At 43.9% G+C, this 23,838-nt stretch overlaps 1 protein-coding gene across 1 annotated transcript; it reads left to right on the top strand.

Moving 5' to 3' along the window:
- The first annotated feature begins 455 nt into the window (after nt 1-455).
- LOC121507873 (protein FAM83B-like) lies at nt 456-23,595 on the top strand. Its single transcript, XM_041784242.1, has 5 exons — nt 456-905; nt 6,385-6,549; nt 12,545-12,669; nt 21,531-22,785; nt 22,837-23,595. The coding sequence occupies exons 1-5, from the start codon at nt 456-458 to the stop codon at nt 23,593-23,595; spliced, it is 2,754 nt and encodes a 917-aa protein (XP_041640176.1).
- The last annotated feature ends 243 nt before the right edge of the window (nt 23,596-23,838 follow it).

Genomic DNA, 23,838 nt, shown 5'->3' with positions numbered 1-23,838 from the left:
TCCCTTGTCATCTCCCTGCTTCGTTGTTCCTTAATCCTATCAACAGGAGCGGCTGAGGGAAAAACAGGAATGAGGCAACAGAGGGAAGAGGTTGCACAGCATCATGCTGCACCCCTGTGATCTGTCAGGATATTACAGCAGGAATCAGATCAGGTGCTGCTAGCACACGCTGTGAGTCTGGTTCTGCTCCAGGTTTAAGGGAGGTTTTCTCTCACCACTGTTCCTCATTGTGATTATTGTTTTGTCTAGTAGATAAAGACAGTTCTGGGTTATAGCTACCTGATAATGATTGTTTTGATCTGACACCTTCTCTCTATCAGTGGACTGATTCGAGTGGCTGTAGGTGATGGACGGTTTCTCCCTTATCATAAATAAACATGTTCTTCTTCATTTTTATGTTTATAGAAGTTAACGTCAAACTTGTCCTCCTCAGGTGAAGCAGAGATCTGACACCCATGGAGTCCAACCTGTCACTCATGTCCTCCCTCAAAGATGAGGACAACCCCGTTTATGTGCAGCCTCATTATAAGGAGACGTACCGGCTGGCCATCTACGCGCTGCTCTGCGGGGGCCGAGAGGCCTACGAGGAGTTCCTCCGGGCCGAGCAGATCAGCCACTTCCTGTCAGATGAGGAGATCCTGTTCATCCTGGAGAATGGAGAGATTTCTGCTGTCGACGAAGACGAGGACCCGGAGGAGAGGAGGCTCACGGATGAGAACGGAGCACGGACCTCCACGTACTTCCCCACAGAGTCGGACGAGGAGGTGCCAGACCTGGACCTGGGCTGGCCCGAGGTCTCCCTGGAGGGGACAGACACCAGCATCAGCCTGCTGTTCCACCCGCCCCGGGAAAACACGCCGAGCATTAAAGAAGTGGTGCGCAAACAGATCCAGGAGGCGAGGCAGGTGAGGAGGAGCAGACATGAATGAAACAGGAGGAAGTTCTTCTTCTTCTGTGTTTACTGAGCACGTGTTTGAGATTACAGAGACAGGACCATCCACACAATGACAGGCGTTGTTTAGCCTTTCACTGCTGCACATATTTCTGCACACACAGCACATCATGTGTCATACAGGCCGTCTCTAGGCTTTGGCTTTATTTCTCATTAAGGCATTGATCATCAACTGGTGGCCCGGGGGCCACGTCAGGCCCCCCAAAGCTTCCTGTCCAGCCCCCGACAGATCGTTAAATTCAGAAAAGGAGGAGAAGAAGTGTTACGGACCCGTCTAGGGGGAAGGTACCTAACATAATATAGTTAGAAAAAGTAAATGTTTTTTCCCAGTCCCCAAACTAACAGTCAGAATCTAAAGAAGTGTAACAAAGTTTATTTACAGTATTTTAAATTAAACAGGCCACTCAAGAGACTATGAATTCAAACAAAAGACTGGATTCAAACTAAGGAGGCGATCTAGCACTCAAAAGTAAAATTTATCCGAAAAAATAATACAATTACCAGAAGGGGCTAACTAGGAATACAAAACAAAATCAAAGCTACGGCTAAACTATTCTGAAATGCAAAGATACACAGTTAACTCTAAGGTTTTGGAGGCTGGGAGCAAACAACGGGGTGCTGCTGTCACTCAGGCTCTTCGTCAGCTGCAGGCCGCCGTATTTCAAAGAGTGGAGAACCAATCAGCGCCGCGTCTCTTTGCCCCTACCCTAGCAACGAATTACGCATCACCACCTGTAGACAACAAAGATCCACTCACACGACAGACGACACACTCACAAACACATAGGACGGACAGAAGACTTACTCTCACACGAAACAGGACAGAGATCCACACAGCAACAGAGCACTCACTCCCACACAAAAGAACAGAACAAACTACAAAACACAGCAATACAATAACTCTACAGAATACAGCCACAGCCGTAACAAGAAGATTTTAAGAGTATCTTTTGGCTTTGAATGTCTTCAGCTGATAAATCCATCCCACAAAAAATAACATTGAAATAGTTTTAGAATGACTAACATTTGATCTGTTTTTTCAGAGATTTACTGTCATAATTAGTAAGTATTTAAAAAAGGGTTAAGGTTGGCAGAAGTGCTGCAAAAATGACCAGATAAAGTGGTGAAAAGAGGTTAAAATGTGGCAAAAAAAAATGGTAAAGGAGGAAAAAAGGCACAAAGGAAGAGTTTTCTGAAATCTTTTTAGACTCATTTTTTTCACAGATTGGTGAACCTCTGCCCATCTTTCCTTCTGAGAGACTCTGCCTCTCTAAAATGCTTTTAAACCCAGTCATGTGACTGACCTGTTGATAATTAACCTGATTAGTTTTTCATTAGTTCCACTTACTTTTCCAGCCTTTTGTTGCCCTGTCCCGACTTTTTTGAGATGTGTTGCTGCCATCAAATTCAAACTGAGCTAATATTTTCATGAAATGGTAAAATGACTCAGTTTAACATCTGATATGTTGTTTCTGTTCAGTTGTGAATCAAATTTGGGTTTTTTAGATTTGACAATCATTGACTTCTGATTTTATTTGTATTTTACAGCGCCCCAACTTTTTTGGAGTTGGGGTTGTATTTTAGCATTGTCTCCTTATTTCTTCAGAGTGTGATTCTATGACAAAGCAATGCTCTTGTTGCCTCTGTGATACTTCAGGAGGAGATTTAGGAGCAGATATCCTCCATATACCCTCTCTAGACCGCTGCACAGCAGTCGTCTTCTATTCTCAGGGCAGTGTGAGCACAAAGCCCTGAGCAGAAAGATCTGTGATGTTTATGCAAAAAAACCATGTTGCTATGACTCAAAACGACATAAAAAGGCCCTCTGTACCAGTGAGGCTCTGGTTTAGATACACTTTCTCCTGCATCAGAAATCAAAAGTCACAGTTTGTGTGATTTTTCAGCGTGCGTTCTTCATGCAGCATCACTTGAGGCAGCTTCATTCTAGTAAAACATGCAGAAACAGATCTGAACATTAGTCCGGATCTGACTCAGTCCTCATGTGAGGACATGTGCCGCCGTCAGCCAACACGTGAGAGCGAGAGCTGGCTCCGTGGAATAAAATGATAATCTGTAGATAAACCTGATGATGCTGCAGGAGGTTTAATCTGTCAGATGAGAACAAACGAACCAAACGACACGGTTAAAGCCTGTTGACATGAAAACAGCTCCGCTGTGGTTCAACAGAAACAGGGAGCAATTATAGAGTGGTTCTACTGCTGCACAGCAGAGAGAGAGAGAGAGGATAGGTGGTGACCTTTGACCTCCTGTGTCTGTGACTGACATTAACGATGTTGAAGAGTGCTCATAAATGTCTTTTTGTTTTTTTTCTCTACAACACCAAAACGATCATCAGACATGAAAACCAGACGACCTAATGATGACGAGGTTCGTCCGTAAGCGGGAAGCGTCCGTAAACGAGAGTCGTCCGTAAACGAGGAGCGTCCGTAAACGAGGAGCGTCCGTAAACGAGGGTCGATATGACTCTGAGGGTTAAAAAACTGGTGCTGGATCAGTAGCTTTGGTGTTAGCATCCTCGCTAACATGTCCCTCATTCTGGAGCTCAAGTTAGAATCATTTATTCGTGACGTGTTTAACTCCTCTGTTCTGTCCATTCTTGACTTTTTATTTACCACTTATCAAAGTTTTTGCCTCTTTTTATCCGTTTTGCTGCATTTTAACTTTTTTTGTCACTTTTTTTTGCCACTTTCTGCCTATTTCTCCTTCTATTTTATTACTATATCCATTTTTGCCACTTATTAATCCATCTCTTGCCATTTAAACTCATTTTGACACCAGTTAAACAGTTTATGTGTCTTTTTTGCTTTCTTACCATTTTTATGCCACATTTGAGCCATTAAGCTGCTATTTTTAGCCCTTTTCACCATCTTTTCTGCTTTTTTTGCACCGTTTTAATCTTTATTTGCCAATCCGTTTATTGTTGTCCATGTTAACTGAATTTTTGCCACATTTAACCCTTGATTGCAAATTTTAACCTGTTTGCCACTGTTTAGTCCTATTTCACCATCTTTGCTGCACATTTTGCCACTATTCTAGCCTTACCACCACTTTTTCTGCTGGTTTTCTATCTTTTGACCCATTTTTGTTACTTCTTACCAATTTTTTTGCCACTTTTAAGCCATTTAGCCACTATTTCTTGCCCTTTTCTTCACTTTTTCTGCCTTTTTTGCCCCTCTTTAACCAGTACTTGCCAATCCACCAATTGGTATCCATGTTAACCAAGTTTTTTGCCACTGTTTAATCCTATTTCACCATCTTTGCTTCACATTTTACCACCAGGTTTTCTGCTGTTTTTGTATCTTTAGACCCATTTTATTTGTTATCCTATTTCATGACCTTTACTGTCCCTTTTTTCACTTTTTCCCACATTTACAACCTTTTCACAGCTTGTTCTGCCACTCTTGCAATTTTTTAAACCATTTCCACCACTGTTTCTGCCTGATTTTGTAGCTTTTGACCCATTTTTGCTTCTTCTTACCAATTTTTTCGCCATTTTTCAGCCATTTAGCCACTATTTTTTGCTTTTTTCTGCCTTTTTTGCCCCTTTTTAACCAGTACTTGCCAATCCACCTATTGGTATCCATGTTAACAAAGTTTTTTTGCCACATTTAACCCATTTTGCCACTGTTTAATCCTATTTCACCATCTTTGCTTGACATTTCTCCAGTATTCTAACTCTTCCCACTATGTTTTCTGCCAGTTTTTGTATCTTTTGACCCATTTTTGCCACTCTGCCTATGTGTTATCCTATTTCATGACCTTTACTGTCCCTTTTCCACCTTTTGGCGATTTTGTCACATTTAAACCCTTTTCCACAGCTTGTTCTGCCAGTTTTGCACCTCTGTTTCTGCCTGATTTTATATATTTCGACAAATTTTTGCCACTTTCTGCTTCTGTTTTTTACCATTTTTGCTACTTGTTCAATCTAATTCACTTTTCACTCATTTTAACACTGGTTAAACCCTTTCCTCTGCTTTTTCTGCCTTTTATTTATCTTTTGACCCCCTGTTTGCCAAATTGGCACATTTTTCACCACTTGTAATGCCCATTTTCACCAGTTTTAACTTATTTGCCTTGTTTTGAGAAAATGGTGAATTGATTTGAGCTTTTATAGTGCTTTCTTAGTCATCTGACAACTCTGGTCACACCTCCCCATTCACTCACATGTTCACTCACTGATGGCAGAGGTTGCTATGGAGATCTGGCCATCGGTATTAGCTAATCCCACACCACACTACTGAGGCAGCAGTGGGAGCAAACTGGGGTTAAGTGTCTGCCCAAGGACACATGGATATGTGACTGCAGGAACAGGGGATCGAACCCACAACCTTCCAATTATGAGAGGACGTCTCTACCTACTGCTCCACAGCCGCCCCAAGAAATGGGGTTTATATTTAGAAGAAGGGCACAAAAATATTTGCTGCTTCATCAGGAGAGATTACTATTCAGTTTAAAAAAATCTGGTTTTCATAGCTTCACATTAAAATGGACTGTGATCATGTGGACCTCCAGTTCCACCAGGTCCCACAGCGGCCTCCCCTGTGTCCCGCTTACGGACGACCTTGTGATTTCAGTAAAAATATTTCTGATACCGTGGTAAAACTAAATCCTTCCATAAAGATCTGTTTGTTTTACCAGCAGCCTGCAGGGATGGAACAGGACGGTAACGGGACACACACCGACACTTTAGCGGTAAATCACTGGGTCCAGTGGTTATAGGATTTGATAGTCAACCCCTCTTCAGCTTCAGTATTTTTTCTTCTATAAGCAGCAGGATAACAGAGGTTTAGTAACAGATCTGTGAGTTTATGATGACATGAAGGAAAAAGTGAACACCTGAGGCAGGTAACCACTCCTCTGACTGCAGGGACCAATCCTGCCAGTGTTAAAGCTCACATACACACACATGTTCATCTTCAGAGTCCTACTCTGACACATCTTCTAGATCTAAAGGTTATCATGGAGGTGGTGTTTCATGTTCAGTCCACGGAGCGTGTCTCAGCCTGAAACCTCTTCATGTTCTCACAGTAGCGGGGCGTTTCAGAGTCTCTGTCTGAGTGGGAACCAGCTGGAGTCTACACATTAGTGATGTTTAACAAATAAACAGTCTTGATCTGTTTTATAGCCAGTGTTTATTGCAGTCAGCAGCCCAGTCTGATCTGCTTTTCTGCTCTGAGCCATCGTTACAGGGCTGTTTCCCTCAGAGCCACTCCAACAGGTTAAAAATGTAGAGGACAGAGAGTCAGACCAGCATCTGGATCAAAACGGGGAAGCTCACACATTAAATTTAACTCGCTGACAGTGTGACTGTGAATTCTTCTAGAACCTTCAGACCTCCTGTAAAGTTCCTCTGAGGCTGTATCAATATTGTTTTTATGTAAATTCTCTCCAAATGTTGACTATGCCTGCAGGTTGTTGCCATAGCGATGGACGTCTTCACTGACGTGGATATATTCAAAGAGATCATCAGCGCCACGTTGAGAGGAGTGGCGGTCTACATCCTTCTAGATGATTCTCAGTTCAAGAGCTTCCTCACCATGTCGCTGCGAGCCGGCGTCAACATCCAGGACTTCAAGGTAAGACGGGAACAACACCTTTAGATAGTCTAAAGGCTCGGTCTGTCAGGAGACACCTGGAAAATGGACATTTAGTATCAGACCTGAGGGGGTTTCTGCCTCTAGTGAACATTTAATATCAGACCTGAGGGGGTTTCTGCCTCTAGTGGACATTTAATATCAGACCTGAGGGGGTTTCTGCCTCTAGTGAACATTTAATATCAGACCTGAGGGGGTTTCTGCCTCTAGTGAGCATTTAGTATCAGACCTGAGGGGGGTTTCTGCCTCTGGTAAACATTTAATATCAGACCTGAGGAGGGGTTTCTGCCTCAAGTGGACATTTAATATCAGACCTGAGGGGGGTTTCTGCCTCTAGTGAACATTTCATATCAGACCTGAGGGGGGTTTCTGCCTCTAGTGAACATTTAATATCAGACCTGAGGGGGTTTCTGCCTCCAGTGAACATTTAATATCAGACCTGAGGGGGGTTTCTGCCTCTAGTGGACATTTAATATCAGACCTGAGGGGGTTTCTGCCTCCAGTGAACATTTAATATCAGACCTGAGGGGGTTTCTGCCTCTAGTGGAACATTTAATATCAGACCTGGGGGGGTTTCTGCCTACAGTGAACATTTAATATCAGACCTGAGGGGGGTTTCTGCCTCTAGTGGACATTTAATATCAGACCTGAGGGGGTTTCTGCCTCTAGTGAACATTTAGTATCAGACCTGGGGGGGGGTTTCTGCCTCTAGTGGACATTTAATATCAGACCTGGGGGGGGTTTCTGCCTCTAGTGAACATTTAGTATCAGACCTGAGGGGGGGTTTCTGCCTCTAGTGGACATTTAATATCAGACCTGGGGGGGTTTCTGCCTCTAGTGAACATTTAATATCAGACCTGGGGGGTTTCTGCCTCTAGTGAACATTTAATATCAGACCTGGGGGGGTTTCTGCCTCTAGTGAACATTTAATATCAGACCTGGGGGGTTTCTGCCTCTAGTGAACATTTAATATCAGACCTGGGGGGGTTTCTGCCTCTAGTGGACATTTGAGAAGCTGCAGTTTTTTGCACCTTTTATTCTGGATCCCTGACAGACCCTCTTTGATAAGAATAACAGAGGGTTTACAGAGAGCTGTTTGTTGTTTTTTCACAGCGCAGTTCAGTGCTCAGGTACCAGATCTGCTCAGGTACCAGATCTGCTCTGAGTCAGATGGTAAAATGTCACTGGACCAGACGTGGGCTGGATATACTCCAATTTTCAGCCCAAGTTGGGAAAACAGGTCTGCCCCTGTGTCTTTTTGCACTATGGAAACCAAGTGATTTAGGCCCAGATTCAGCTCAGAACTGGTCTAGCCTGTGCCAGCTTTGAGTCTGATCTGGGCCGAATTGTGCCAGCTTTGAACCAGATCTGGGCCGAATTTTGCAGTTAGTGGTAGTTTCAGTAAAATCCAGAAATTCATCATGTTAAGTTTTGGCACCAAACAGACAAGCTGAGTGTCACCGTGCACTAAAACATGGAGCTGGAAGCCTGAAAAACACCTTAATCTCCCTCTAATGCAGGGGTTCTCAACCTTTTCAGCCAACAACCCCCAAAATAAAGGTGCCAGAGACCGGGGACCCCCATTGTACCTGAAGGTGGTTGACCACAGCCATGCACATTCTAGAATAGTCCTGTGGAGACAAGGCCGTCCATTAGGAGGGAAAAACGGAAGAACATTCTGGGGCCCAGCCAAACTGGGGGCCAGCAAAATCATGGTCCATTGTAAAGTTAAGCTGGGGTATTTTATATTTAATCTGAATAGTAACCACTTTTATCAAAGAAACCAAATTTTATTCATTTGTGTAGTAAGAAGCCCTTGTAAAATGTAAATCGTTTTGTTAAAAACAAAATGAAAATACGTTAAAATGGCTAAAATGGATAATAATGGCAAAAATGGTGGGAAAGGTGGTGAAATTAGATTTTTAAGGTAGAAGAAATTGGTTAGAAATGCCAAAACTTAGACAAAAGTGGCAAAAAGAAAACAAAAAATAGCAAAAATGGGTTAAAGTGGCAAAAATAGGTGGAAATTTGGTGAAATGGGATGCAAATTAATAAAACTGATGGCAAAAAAGGGTTAGCTGAGGCAGAAATAGTCAGAAACTGTCAAAATAGGCTTTTCAAATTGTGAAATGTGGCTTAAAAAGTGGTAAAAGGGGTTAATAGAAGCAGTAATGTGTGAACAGAGCCAACAATAGGCAGAGAGTTGCAAGATTTGTTTTAGACGTGGCAAAAACAGGCAGACAAAAGTGGTGGAAAGTATTTAAAATTAACAAAAAAATGGGTTTTAAGTAGCAAAGATGTGTTAAAATTGGTGGGAAAAGGTGATAAAAATGGGTTTCAATCAGGCAAAATTTGTGTAAAGTGGCAACAGTGTATTCAAAACCGTTCTTAGTTTTTAAGGCATCTGGAGACCCCCTCTCAGTGTCTCGCGACCCCAAATGGGGTCCCGACCCCAACGTTGAGAACCCCTGCTCTAATGTGCACCAACAACACCGACTCTAAACAAATCCTCTGCCAGCCACCTGAGGAGGTTTTGTCTGATTGAAGGACCCATGGATCAGCCTTTTGTGTGTGGATAATGCAGAGATGATTACGCAAAAAACACAACAATGCACGAACAATGATGGTGGAAAACCAGCAGACGTAAACGATGCATGATCAATGTCTTATATAAGGATGCACAGTGTGTTTTAGTAAGAAGTGAATGTAAACAGAAACTCTGCCTCGGTATTATTTCAGCTCTCTAACACCTTGTGGACTGACAACACTCCCTTTTTATTCAATTACATGAGTCAGAAAGGTGAGCAGAAACAAAGCAGGCGCTATTTGTCTGCTTATGATCAGGTTTCTTCTTCTTAAAAACACAGAGGGTTTAAAGAGTTCTAGATCACCAGTGAGGGTAGGATTCAAGGCTGCTTCACAGATTCACGCCTCAGCTCCTAAGTGCGATCAGCTGTGAATGATTTCTGCCACTTTTAGAGGACAAAAACAGCCCAATGTTTGCAGATGTTTGGCCGTGGCACGACCTTTCTTCTATTGGCAGAAGCATTTAGTGGATTAAGGCTGACATTTGCTCCACGCCCTGGTGAACTGGCTGTCATTTACCAGCACTCCCCTGCTGCGTCTGGGCCCGTCATTACCATGAGACGAGGCGAGCGCTGCAGCCGTAGGACAGAGCTGTCGGCCCGTCTGGATTTTCCTGTCGAACGGCATGGAGACGACGTTTCAGAGCGTTCAAACAACAAGTCATCAGAGCAAACAGGGACGGCTGTGTCCCGTCTGGGTGAATTATTTAGCCGGTAGCCACATCAAAAACCAGCCCCACATTTTACCACAGACAGGTCTGATCTTGTTCAGTAGAACAGAGCGTGTCTCCATCCTGGGTGTCTGTCAGAGTCAGAGCGATTAACGGAAACGCTACCTCCAATTTCATGTTCCTTATTCTGATGCTGCGCTCTATCAGTGTTTTTCTGTCCTGAAGAACAAAAGACAAGAGGTCAGAAAGACCAGATTTGGATCATTTATAATGGAGACACATGGAAAATAAAACCAACAGTTAAGAGTTAGAATCAGCCTCAACAACACTGCAAAAAAATCAGATCAAAGTTTGTCTGATCTCAGAACAGAATCCCTTATTACACAGGTTAATAGTCTAATACAGCTACTAGCCATTCTAGATTTTCACTAGCCACAGTTTTGTTGTTGGAAAATTACAGCCAATTTAGAGTCACCAATTAACCTAACAGGAATGTCTTTGGTGGTGGGAGGAAGGCGGAGTACCAGGAGAAAACCCAGGCATGCACGGGGAGAACATGCAAACTCCACACAGAAAGGCCCGGACCAGGAAGTGAACCGAGGTTAGGGTTAGACCTTAGGTTAACAAAAATAGATCTGTGATGACTAAAACTAGACTGAAACTAACAAAAATAGATCTGTGATGACTAAAACTAGACTGAAACTAACAAAAATAGATCTGTGATGACAAAAACTAGACTAAGACTAACAAAAATAGATCTGTAATGACTAAAACTAGACTGAAACTAACAAAAATAGATCTGTGGTGAATAAAACTAGACTGAAACTAACAAAAATAGATCTGTGATGAATAAAACTAGACTGAAACTAACAAAAATAGATCTGTGATGACTAAAACTAGACTGAAACTAACAAAAATAGATCTGTGATGACTAAAACTAGACTGAAACTAACAAAAATAGATCTGTGATGACAAAAACTAGACTGAAACTAACAAAAATAGATCTGTGATGACAAAAACTAGACTAAGACTAACAAAAATAGATCTGTAATGACTAAAACTAGACTGAAACTAACAAAAATAGATCTGTGATGACTAAAACTAGACTAAGACTAACAAAAATAGATCTGTGATGACTAAAACTAGACTAAGACTAACAAAAATAGATCTGTGATGACAAAAACTAGACTAAGACTAACAAAAATAGATCTGTAATGACTAAAACTAGACTGAAACTAACAAAAATAGATCTGTGATGATGAAACAGGACTTAGACTAACAAAAATAGATCTGTGATGACTAAAACTAGACTAAGACTAACAAAAATAGATCTGTGATGATGAAACAGGACTTAGACTAACAAAAATAGATCTGTGATGACTAAAACTAGACTGAGACTAACAAAAATAGATCTGTGATGACAAAAACTAGACTGAGACTAACAAAAATAGATCTGTGATGACAAAAACTAGACTGAGACTAACAAAAATAGATCTGTGATGACTAAAACTAGACTGAGACTAACAAAAATAGATCTGTGATGACAAAAACTAGACTGAGACTAACAAAAATAGATCTGTAATGATGAAAACTAGACTGAGACTAACAAAAATAGATCTGTGATGACAAAAACTAGACTGAGACTAACAAAAATAGATCCTTGAGTCACAGGGAACATTTGTGAAAAGTTTGAAAAAAAATCTAATTTGTCCATCCTTAGGCTAGGGTGGATATTTATCTGAAATCTGAAGAAAATTCCTCAAATGCTTTTAATTTATCATGTTTACAAGGTGTAGTTCTTAAAGTGTCCACTCGGGGCTGGGCCCTAAAGCCCAGAGGTTCCATTGACACCCATATTAAAATGTGCACTTTAAAGCAGAAATAAACACGTTTACAGCCTGGGTCAAGAACCCAGTCTGGTCACAGAGTTCATGTCTCTATCAGGACACTCAGTACAGGGAATAATTTATAAAAACTTCTCTTTTTGATTATTTTAATGCCCAGACTTGTGCAGACTTTCTGATCTGACTGGACTGGATTTATCTGTTTATGAGGAGACTCAAGCAAAAAGATCAGGCTGAGGCGAGCTTTGTTTCCATGTTGACTTTGAAACGGCATTTCCAATGTGACCACCGTGGTTTTACGTTATCTTTTGGTTGATGCCACTGAGATACGTCCACGTTTCATACAGGCCGTGGTGTTTCACGCTGTCTAACCAGATCTGGTTACAGCTGATTCTGGAATCAGGAACACCACCCAGTATTCGGGTTATTGTTAGCTTCCAAACTGGTCAAACCTGACACGGTAAATTCAATAATACTCCCACGGTTTACCATTTCATTGAGGTGAGTCGTTCTCTGCTCATTCCTGGGTGGATGTTCAACTGGAAACGTCACATTCCAGTGACATTACATCATCAGCTTGATACGTGTTTGCACATTCAGCACAGTAATGGATGGCCTTTAAAAAACAACATTACAACTTTATCATAATAATGTATTTTTGGACAAGATTTTCCACCTTTTTAGGCCTCCACACTGCTTCATTTCTGTGACAGTAAGCAGACTTTTCATCACCCACTGCTGCTCTCAGGTTGTTGTCTAGGAATAAAGTTCTTGTGCTATGACCCTGGTTGCTGATCTGTTCAAAATATGTTTTTTTATGCTGTCTCTTTTTTCCCCAGCCTTAACTCTGTGATTTTTTGTCTTTATTCTCCATCAGAACATCCGTGTCCGAACGGTTCAGGGGCAGGAGTATCGCTGTCAGTCGGGTGTGAGGTTTCATGGAGGTTTGGAGCAAAAGTTTCTACTGGTGGACTGCAGAACCGTGGTGTACGGGACCTTCAGGTGAGTTGGTCTTCTGATATCCTAATCAGGTGTAGATTAAAGGTGGAAACACGTGCAGAAACAACATTTACTCTAAAAACTAAAGCTGTTAAATGATGGCACAGCACTCAACTACACCTAAATACACAGTGTTTTATATTCGGCCACCAGAGGGCTCTCAATCAAAGCGAGGGGAATAAAGGGGAGAGCATGGGGGTCAGCTAAATGATTTATTTTTAGCCAGAATAAAACCACTCTAATCAAAGCAATGATAAAATATTGTTTTTATTTTATTTATGCAGGAGTACAATATAACCTTTATAAAATGTAAACCCTTCTACTTAAAACAGAATCACCTTTTTATTGATGATGTTAATGGGAACACTGACTAAACTCTTTGGAAGGTAATGTTAGACTTCATAGCAAGGCCACAATGTGCACAAATGTAAGTCAGGATACCAGAGAATAAAGTAGAAGGAACAAACAAAACTCTCAGGGAAAATGCTTTAATCATTATAAAAAGAGACAAAAAGGTGAAAATTGGCAAAAACAAAACAAAACAAAACAAAAAAAAGCATTAAAAGTGGTAATAGAGTGGCAAAAATGGAAATGGGTTCAAAGAAGCCAAAAAATGGGCCAAATGTGACAGGAAAGGCAAAAAAGGGTCAGAAATTGGAGGAAAATTGTGAAAAGCAGTTAAAAAGTGGAAAAATTGATAAAAGGTTTCAACAATGGGCAAAAACAGGTAATAATGGGAACTAACATGAGATAAATGTGGCAAAAAATTGTTTTAAAAGGAAAAAAAGGGCAAAATAGAGCAGAAAATGGTGAAAAGCGGTTAAAAAGTGGCAGAAATAGGTAAAAAGTAACAATGATGTGTTACAGGGGCAAAATGGGCAAAACTAGAAATAATGGGTGAAAAGTGGAGATAAAAATGTCAAATATTTGTAGCTTTAGTGGTGAAAATGTGTTTAAAAGTTTCAAAAATAGTTTAAAAGATTCAAAAACAGTTTCATCCCTTCTGCCATAAGAACACTCAATCAAGCCATGGACTAAATATGCCTTTTGTTGTACTGTTGTATGTCTCATGTTTTTGTCTGTTCTGTGATGACACAGTTCATGTGAGTGTCTGTTTCAACTGCTGTACCAAAAGCAAATTCCACCAAATTGTTTGTGTGGTCATTAATAAAGATTCTGATTCTGATTCTGAAAAGTGGAAGAATGGTTGAAAATGGCAAACAATGGCAAAAATAGCAGCTAAAGTAGTGTAACACTCCATGGCTAAGCCATAATATACATAACATAACAGTGGACAGCTGTGAAAAGGGACAGAAAAGGTAAAAGCTAGCAAAAGTGGGGCAAAAAGGGACAAAGAATTGGTAGAAAAAAAAATATGATAAGTGGTTACAGAGTGGCAAAAATGGGCTGAAAGAGCTAAATATGAATCAAGAAACTCTAAAAATAGAAATTCTGAAGTAGTTAAAATGGGAAAGCAAAAAAGGGCAAAAAGAGGCAAAAATATGGGTGCAGTGGTCAGGTCTGGTAACATGTATCCAGGTAGACTGGGTTCAAGTCTAGCCTTTCACATGCCATTTCCCAGAAGACCATCTGGACCACTTGATCCAACATGTATAATTGGAATCATCAAAAAAAATCACACCTGTGGAAAACCATTCTCTGGGTTTATCAGGGTCCATTCTCTGGATTTATCAGGGTTCATTCTCTGGGTTTATCAGGGTCCATTCTCTGGGTTTATCAGGGTCCATTCTCTGGGTTTATCAGGGTCAATTCTTTGGGTTTATCAGGGGGCCATTTTGGGAGGTTTATCAGGGTCTGTTCTCTGGATTTATCAGGGGCCATTTTCTGGGTTTATCAGGGTCTGTTCTCTGGGTTTATCAGGGTCCATTCTCTGGGTTTATCAGGGTCCATTCTTTGGGTTTATCAGGGTCCATTCTCTGGGTTTATCAGGGTCCATTCTCTGGGTTTATCAGGGTCCATTCTCTGGGTTTATCAGAGTCCATTCTCTGGGTTTATCAGGGTCCATTCTCTGGGTTTATCAGGGTCCATTCTTTGGGTTTATTAGGGTCCATTCTCTGGGTTTATCAGGGTCCATTCTCTGGGTTTATCAGGGTCAATTCTTTGGGTTTATCAGGGGGCCATTTTGGGAGGTTTATCAGGGTCTGTTCTCTGGATTTATCAGGGGCCATTTTCTGGGTTTATCAGGGTCTGTTGTCTGGGTTTATCAGGGTCCATTCTCTGGGTATATCAGGGTCCATTCTTTGGGTTTATCAGGGTCCATTCTCTGGGTTTATCAGGGTCCATTCTCTGGGTTTATCAGGGTCCATTCCCTGGGTTTATCAGGGTCCATTCTCTGGGTTTATCAGGGTCAATTCTTTGGGTTTATCAGGGGGCCATTTTGGGAGGTTTATCAGGGTCTGTTCTCTGGGTTTATCAGGGTCCATTCTCTGGGTTTATCAGGGTCCATTCTCTGGGTTTATCAGGGTCAATTCTTTGGGTTTATCAGGGGGCCAGGTGGGGAGGTTTATCAGGGTCCATTCTCTGGGTTTATCAGGGTCCATTTTCTGGGTTTATCAGGGTCCATTCTTTGGGTTTATCAGGGTCCATTCTCTGGGTTTATCAGGGTCCATTCTCTGGGTTTATCAGGGTCCATTCCCTGGGTTTATCAGGGGCCATTCTCTGGGTTTATCAGGGTCCATTCTCTGGGTTTATCAGGGTCCATTCCCTGGGTTTATCAGGGGCCATTCTCTGGGTTTATCAGGGTCCATTCTCTGGGTTTATCAGGGTCCATTCTCTGGGTTTATCAGGGTCAATTCTCTGGGTTTATCAGGGTCGTGTCTCTGGGTTTATCAGGGTCCATTCTCTGGGTTTATCAGGGTCCATTCTCTGGGTTTATCAGGGTCCATTCTCTGGGTTTATCAGGGTCCATTCTCTGGGTTTATCAGGGTCCATTCTCTGGGTTTATCAGGGTCCATTCTCTGGGTTTATCAGGGTCCATTCTCTGGGTTTATCAGGGTCAATTCTCTGGGTTTATCAGGGTCCATTCTCTGGGTTTATCAGGGTCCATTCTCTGGGTTTATCAGGGTCCATTCTCTGGGTTTATCAGGGTCCATTCTCTGGGTTTATCAGGGTCCATTCTCTGGGTTTATCAGGGTCCCTTCTCTGGGTTTATCAGGGTCCAGTCTCTGGGTTTATCAGGGTCCATTCTCTGGGTTTATCAGGGTCCATTCTCTGGGTTTATCAGGGTCCATTCTCTGGGTTTATCAGGGTCCATTCTCTGGGTTTATCAGGGTCCATTCTTTGGGTTTATCAGGGTCCATTCTCTGGGTTTATCAGGGTCCATTCTCTGGGTTTATCAGGGTCAATTCTTTGGGTTTATCAGGGGGCCATTTTGGGAGGTTTATCAGGGTCTGTTCTCTGGATTTATCAGGGGCCATTTTCTGGGTTTATCAGGGTCTGTTCTCTGGGTTTATCAGGGTCCATTCTCTGGGTTTATCAGGGTCCATTCTTTGGGTTTATCAGGGTCCATTCTCTGGGTTTATCAGGGTCCATTCTCTGGGTTTATCAGGGTCCATTCCCTGGGTTTATCAGGGTCCATTCTCTGGGTTTATCAGGGTCAATTCTTTGGGTTTATCAGGGGGCCATTTTGGGAGGTTTATCAGGGTCTGTTCTCTGGGTTTATCAGGGTCCATTCTCTGGGTTTATCAGGGTCCATTCTCTGGGTTTATCAGGGTCAATTCTTTGGGTTTATCAGGGGGCCATTTTGGGAGGTTTATCAGGGTCTGTTCTCTGGATTTATCAGGGGCCATTTTCTGGGTTTATCAGGGTCCATTCTTTGGGTTTATCAGGGTCCATTCTCTGGGTTTATCAGGGTCCATTCTCTGGGTTTATCAGGGTCCATTCTCTGGGTTTATCAGGGTCCATTCTCTGGGTTTATCAGGGTCCATTCTCTGGGTTTATCAGGGTCCATTCACTGGGTTTATCAGGGGCCATTCTCTGGGTTTATCACGGGCCATTTTCTGGGTTTATCAGGGTCCATTCTCTGGGTTTATCAGGGTCCATTCTCTGGGTTTATCAGGGTCCATTCTCTGGGTTTATCAGGGTCCATTCTCTGGGTTTATCAGGGTCCATTCTTTGGGTTTATCAGGGTCCATTCTCTGGGTTTATCAGGGTCCATTCTCTGGGTTTATCAGGGTCCATTCTCTGGGTTTATCAGGGTCCATTCTCTGGGTTTATCAGGGTCCATTCTCTGGGTTTATCAGGGTCAATTCTTTGGGTTTATCAGGGGGCCATTTTGGGAGGTTTATCAGGGTCTGTTCTCTGGATTTATCAGGGGCCATTTTCTGGATTTATCAGGGTCTGTTCTCTGGGTTTATCAGGGTCTGTTCTCTGGGTTTATCAGGGTCCATTCCCTGGGTTTATCAGGGTCCAATCTCTGGTTTATCAGGGGCCGTTCTCTGGGTTTATCAGGGGGCCATTTTTGGGGGTTTATCAGGGGCCATTCTCTGGATTTATCAGAGGCCATTCTCTGGGTTTATCAGGGTCTGTTCTCTGGATTTATCAGGGGCCATTCTCTGGGTTTATCAGGGTCCATTCTCTGGGTTTATCAGGGTCCATTCCCTGGGTTTATCAGGGGCCATTCTCTGGGTTTATCAGGGTCCATTCCCTGGATTTATCACGGGCCATTTTCTGGGTTTATCAGGGTCTGTTCTCTGGGTTTATCAGGGGCCATTTTCTGGGTTTATCAGGGTCTGTTCTCTGGGTTTATCAGGGGCCATTCTCTGGGTTTATCAGGGTCTGTTCTCTGGATTTATCAGGGGCCATTCTCTGGGTTTATCAGGGTCTGTTCTCTGGATTTATCAGGGGCCATTTTCTGGGTTTATCAGGGTCTGTTCTCTGGGTTATCAGGGTCCATTCTCTGGGTTTGACAGGGTCCATTCTCTGGGTTTATCAGGGTCCAGTCTCTGGGTTTATCAGGGTCCAATCTCTGGTTTATCAGGGGCCGTTCTCTGGGTTTATCAGGGGGCCATTTTTGGGGGTTTATCAGGGGCCATTCTCTGGGTTTATCAGGGTCAATTCTTTGGGTTTATCAGGGGGCCATTTTGGGAGGTTTATCAGGGTCTGTTCTCTGGATTTATCAGGGTCCATTCTCTGGGTTTATCAGGGTCCATTCTTTGGGTTTATCAGGGTCCATTCTCTGGGTTTATCAGGGTCCATTCTCTGGGTTTATCAGGGTCCATTCTCTGGGTTTATCAGAGTCCATTCTCTGGGTTTATCAGGGTCCATTCTCTGGGTTTATCAGGGTCCATTCTTTGGGTTTATCAGGGTCCATTCCCTGGGTTTATCAGGGTCCATTCTCTGGGTTTATCAGGGTCAATTCTTTGGGTTTATCAGGGGGCCATTTTGGGAGGTTTATCAGGGTCTGTTCTCTGGATTTATCAGGGGCCATTTTCTGGATTTATCAGGGTCTGTTCTCTGGGTTTATCAGGGTCTGTTCTCTGGGTTTATCAGGGTCCATTCCCTGGGTTTATCAAGGTCCAATCTCTGGTTTATCAGGGGCCGTTCTCTGGGTTTATCAGGGGGCCTTTTTTGGGGGTTTATCAGGGTCTGTTCTCTGGATTTATGAGGGGCCATTTTCTGGGTTTATCAGGGTCTGTTCTCTGGGTTTATCAGGGTCCATTCTCTGGGTTTATCAGGGTCCATTCTTTGGGTTTATCAGGGTCCATTCTCTGGGTTTATCAGGGTCCATTCTCTGGGTTTATCAGGGTCCATTCTCTGGGTTTATCAGAGTCCATTCTCTGGGTTTATCAGGGTCCATTCTCTGGGTTTATCAGGGTCCATTCTTTGGGTTTATCAGGGTCCATTCTCTGGGTTTATCAGGGTCCATTCTCTGGGTTTATCAGGGTCCATTCTCTGGGTTTATCAGGGTCAATTCTTTGGGTTTATCAGGGGGCCATTTTGGGAGGTTTATCAGGGTCTGTTCTCTGGATTTATCAGGGGCCATTTTCTGGGTTTATCAGGGTCTGTTCTCTGGGTTTATCAGGGTCCATTCTCTGGGTTTATCAGGGTCCATTCTTTGGGTTTATCAGGGTCCATTCTCTGGGTTTATCAGGGTCCATTCTCTGGGTTTATCAGGGTCCATTCCCTGGGTTTATCAGGGTCCATTCTCTGGGTTTATCAGGGTCAATTCTTTGGGTTTATCAGGGGGCCATTTTGGAAGGTTTATCAGGGTCTGTTCTCTGGATTTATCAGGGGCCATTCTCTGGGTTTATCAGGGTCCATTCTCTGGGTTTATCAGGGTCCATTCCCTGGGTTTATCAGGGGCCATTCTCTGGGTTTATCAGGGTCCATTCCCTGGATTTATCACGGGCCATTTTCTGGGTTTATCAGGGTCCATTCTCTGGGTTTATCAGGGTCCATTCTCTGGGTTTATCAGGGTCCATTCTCTGGGTTTATCAGGGTCCATTCTCTGGGTTTATCAGGGTCCATTCTTTGGGTTCATCAGGGTCCATTCTCTGGGTTTATCAGGGTCCATTCTTTGGGTTTATCAGGGTCCATTCTCTGGGTTTATCAGGGTCCATTCTCTGGGTTTATCAGGGTCCATTCTCTGGGTTTATCAGGGTCAATTCTTTGGGTTTATCAGGGGGCCATTTTGGGAGGTTTATCAGGGTCTGTTCTCTGGATTTATCAGGGGCCATTTTCTGGGTTTATCAGGGTCTGTTCTCTGGGTTTATCAGGGTCCATTCTCTGGGTTTATCAGGGTCCATTCTTTGGGTTTATCAGGGTCCATTCTCTGGGTTTATCAGGGTCCATTCTCTGGGTTTATCAGGGTCCATTCTCTGGGTTTATCAGGGTCCATTCTCTGGGTTTATCAGGGTCTGTTCTCTGGGTTTATCAGGGGCCATTTTCTGGGTTTATCAGGGTCTGTTCTCTGGATTTATCAGGGGCCATTCTCTGGGTTTATCAGGGTCCATTCTCTGGGTTTATCAGGGTCCATTCCCTGGGTTTATCAGGGGCCATTCTCTGGGTTTATCAGGGTCCATTCCCTGGATTTATCACGGGCCATTTTCTGGGTTTATCAGGGTCCATTCTCTGGGTTTATCAGGGTCCATTCTCTGGGTTTATCAGGGTCCATTCTCTGGGTTTATCAGGGTCCATTCTCTGGGTTTATCAGGGTCCATTCTTTGGGTTTATCAGGGTCCATTCTCTGGGTTTATCAGGGTCCATTCTCTGGGTTTATCAGGGTCCATTCTCTGGGTTTATCAGGGTCCATTCTCTGGGTTTATCAGGGTCCATTCTCTGGGTTTATCAGGGTCAATTCTTTGTGTTTATCAGGGGGCCATTTTGGGAGGTTTATCAGGGTCTGTTCTCTGGATTTATCAGGGGCCATTTTCTGGATTTATCAGGGTCTGTTCTCTGGGTTTATCAGGGTCTGTTCTCTGGGTTTATCAGGGTCCATTCCCTGGGTTTATCAGGGTCCAATCTCTGGTTTATCAGGGGCCGTTCTCTGGGTTTATCAGGGGGCCATTTTTGGGGGTTTATCAGGGGCCATTCTCTGGGTTTATCAGGGTCTGTTCTCTGGATTTATCAGAGGCCATTCTCTGGGTTTATCAGGGTCTGTTCTCTGGATTTATCAGGGGCCATTCTCTGGGTTTATCAGGGTCCATTCTCTGGGTTTATCAGGGTCCATTCCCTGGGTTTATCAGGGGCCATTCTCTGGGTTTATCAGGGTCCATTCCCTGGATTTATCACGGGCCATTTTCTGGGTTTATCAGGGTCTGTTCTCTGGGTTTATCAGGGGCCATTTTCTGGGTTTATCAGGGTCTGTTCTCTGGGTTTATCAGGGGCCATTCTCTGGGTTTATCAGGGTCTGTTCTCTGGATTTATCAGGGGCCATTCTCTGGGTTTATCAGGGTCTGTTCTCTGGATTTATCAGGGGCCATTTTCTGGGTTTATCAGGGTCTGTTCTCTGGGTTATCAGGGTCCATTCTCTGGGTTTGACAGGGTCCATTCTCTGGGTTTATCAGGGTCCAGTCTCTGGGTTTATCAGGGTCCAATCTCTGGTTTATCAGGGGCCGTTCTCTGGGTTTATCAGGGGGCCATTTTTGGGGGTTTATCAGGGGCCATTCTCCGGGTTTATCAGGGTCTGTTCTCTGGATTTATCAGGGGCCATTCTCTGGGTTTATCAGGGTCCATTCTCTGGGTTTATCAGGGTCCATTCTCTGGGTTTATCAGGGTCAATTCTTTGGGTTTATCAGGGGGCCATTTTGGGACGTTTATCAGGGCCTGTTCTCTGGATTTATCAGGGGCCATTTTCTGGGTTTATCAGTGTCTGTTCTCTGGATTTATCAGGGGCCATTTTCTGGGTTTATCAGTGTCTGTTCTCTGGATTTATCAGGGGCCATTTTCTGGGTTTATCAGGGTCTGTTCTCTGGGTTATCAGGGTCCATTCTCTGGGTTTGACAGGGTCCATTCTCTGGGTTTATCAGGGTCCAGTCTCTGGGTTTGTCAGGGTCCAATCTCTGGTTAATCAGGGGCCGTTCTCTGGGTTTATCAGGGGGCCATTTTTGGGGGTTTATCAGGGGCCATTCTCCGGGTTTATCAGGGTCTGTTCTCTGGATTTATCAGGGGCCATTCTCTGGGTTTATCAGGGTCCATTCTCTGGGTTTATCAGGGTCCATTCTCTGGGTTTATCAGGGTCTGTTCTCTGGATTTATAAGGGGCCATATCATGTCACCCAAAACATCACTGTCTAGTAGCATGAAAATGCAGCATAAAGATGCCATTATGTGGTCAAATCGTTGTCATGTAAACCTGGACTTACCTTTGCAGCACTGATTTATTGATGTCCTTTTTTATTTCAGCTACACGTGGACGTTTGAGAAGATCAACCTCAGCATGGTCATGGTGATCACAGGTCAGCTGGTCTGCACATATGACGAGGAGTTTCGGAGGCTGTATGCCCGCTCTGTAGTCCCTGTGGTACAGCCCAGGAACAAGTTTACAATCCAGTACCTGAGAGACATCGCAGCAATGCAGAGCCCAAACTCCAGTCAACTCAACCTCAACCAGATCCAAATGAGGTCCAGGGTGATGCAAGGCACCAGAGGTGCTCCAGATGAGAGGTTTAGCAATCCTGCCATGTTAACGCGGGGACTGAGCATGCAGGAAAGACTGCATCAGTCCCACTGTGTGGACATGGGGAACCTGGTGAGGGGGCACAGCTATGGAGGAGAACTCCAGAAATTAAACTCCATGACCCGGCTCAGGATGGGGACCAAAGACTTCCCTCTCCCTCATGAAAGGACTAATCTGAGGGTTGGCGGCGACATGCTAACTAACAGGTTGTCTCAGCAGCACCTAAGGCACCGTAATCTCTATGGAGCGGACCAGAATCTGATCCCGTTCAACTCGGAGACATCCCTGCACAGGTGGAAGATGGACACATACCTCAACAACAGCGACATGCCTCTAGATGCTTCATGTGACGCAATATCCCCGATGGCATCGCCATACAGCAGCCACACGGGCTTGAACGAGTACCAGTCACAAATGATCCACAGCAGGTCCCGGGACATCAAGACCAGGATGGAAGAGATGAGGCAGAAGAGGCTCAGCTTGCAGGAATATACCAATCTGAGACAGAGTCAAGAGTCTTTAAGGTCTATGTATCCGCCTCTAGACCGACATAAACCGCTGACTTCACTACGAGGTCTGGACATGAGGCAGAGCATGATAGATCTAGAGCCGAATATGCAAAACGGTTGGGGCCTTGACCCAAGTGAGTCAAAGAAAGAAGTTGACAAAAGAGAGCAAATTCTCGACGATGGACACCGCTCTGCTTCTCATAGTGATGTCAAAATGGCTCCAGATCGAAGGACGATGCAGGCCTACGACTGGCGTGAGCCTCTTTCCAGGACTACCTCTGCTGCAGACATAGATATGAAACTAAATGATCTGTCACTGAAGCTCCCTCACATGCAGCCCGGCGGTCTCAGTCTCAGAACGATGGAGTCTTTGACTGAGATCCCTGAAGAGAAGGAGGGTTCAAATTCACGTGTCAACAGCTCAGACTCTGCATTTAAAGAAGGAAATGAAGAGATTCAAAAAGAGGAGAAGGTGGTCCAAAAAGAGAGCCCTGGGAAGTCCGGCTTACCTCCAGAACCACAGCGTCAGGAGCAACGTAGAGGCAGCCACGGTTCTGTAGGGAAAGTAACAAAAAGCACTGGCTCGACTACTCCTAAAGAAGTCAAGAGATCGGTGTCCAATGAGATGAAAACTTCCAGAAAGAACTCGAGCACTTCTTCAGGATCTCAGCTCACAATAGACGGTAAGATCAGCCCATCAGAAACGGGATCAACAAATCCAGAGGAACCCAGCCTGCAGCGGAAGAACTCCATGAGAAAAAAAGTGCACTCACTGCTTACATCCGATGACAAGAAAGCCTCCAAAAAAGAGGAGAAGTCACTCCAAAGAAAGGCCTCGCTGAGATCATCGCATCCTTCAGCCAAAGATCCAGCATCTTCAGAGGGGAAATCCTCAAAGAAGGGCTACTCGCCGAGTCTGCCCAGGTTGCAGAGCTCTGCCACCAGTCCAACAGAGCCAGAGAAGCCTAAATCTCCATTCCCGAGGTTATCTCCTCAGCGTTCAAGCAAAAGGAAGACGGGTCATTCGTCCGAGGAGGAACGAAGCGGAAGGAGCATTCCGGACAAGGATGGCGCGGCCGTCTACCAAAGGGAGAAGGTCTACAGTCGGTTTGAGTACTTGCTCAGCACTGAGAGTATTCCTCGAGATAAAGACAAATACAGAAGTGCTTCTCTGAGCAGACAGGACGCTAACTCTCAAGGATTCCAGACTCAAAGTGGCGCTGAAAACAAACTGGGGAAATTCATGCAGCGAGTGGGAAATCTGATCAACAAGAACAAGTAGAGCTGCAGAAGAAAAGGTGATAGGATTGACTTAATCAGGTATGAAGGCACAGATAAAATGGGTTTGGCATGGGGCTTTTCATCAGGGACGACATTAATCACTCAGGCCTAAACACAAAGATGTAAATCAGGGGTTTTCAAAGTGTGTGAGAGTGAGCCTCCCCTAAGAGAAAATCATTCAGTTGACCCCCACCGACAAGAAGATTCAGATTTTAAAAAAAATCTTAACCATGTTTTCAAACAT

Source organism: Cheilinus undulatus, linkage group 4 (genome assembly GCF_018320785.1).
Source record: "Cheilinus undulatus linkage group 4, ASM1832078v1, whole genome shotgun sequence".
Lineage (NCBI taxonomy): Eukaryota > Metazoa > Chordata > Actinopteri > Labriformes > Labridae > Cheilinus > Cheilinus undulatus.
The sequence above is the reverse complement of the archived record's forward strand: the minus strand, read 5'-3'. Positions and strand labels throughout refer to the sequence as shown.

Coding starts and splice junctions, on each gene's coding strand:
- LOC121507873 (XM_041784242.1), top strand. CDS start 456: ATGGAGTCCAACCTGTCACTCATGTCCTCCCTCAAAGATGAGGACAAC. Junction 906..6,384: donor AGATCCAGGAGGCGAGGCAG/GTGAGGAGGAGC, acceptor CTATGCCTGCAG/GTTGTTGCCATAGCGATGGA. Junction 12,670..21,530: donor GTGGTGTACGGGACCTTCAG/GTGAGTTGGTCT, acceptor TTTTTATTTCAG/CTACACGTGGACGTTTGAGA.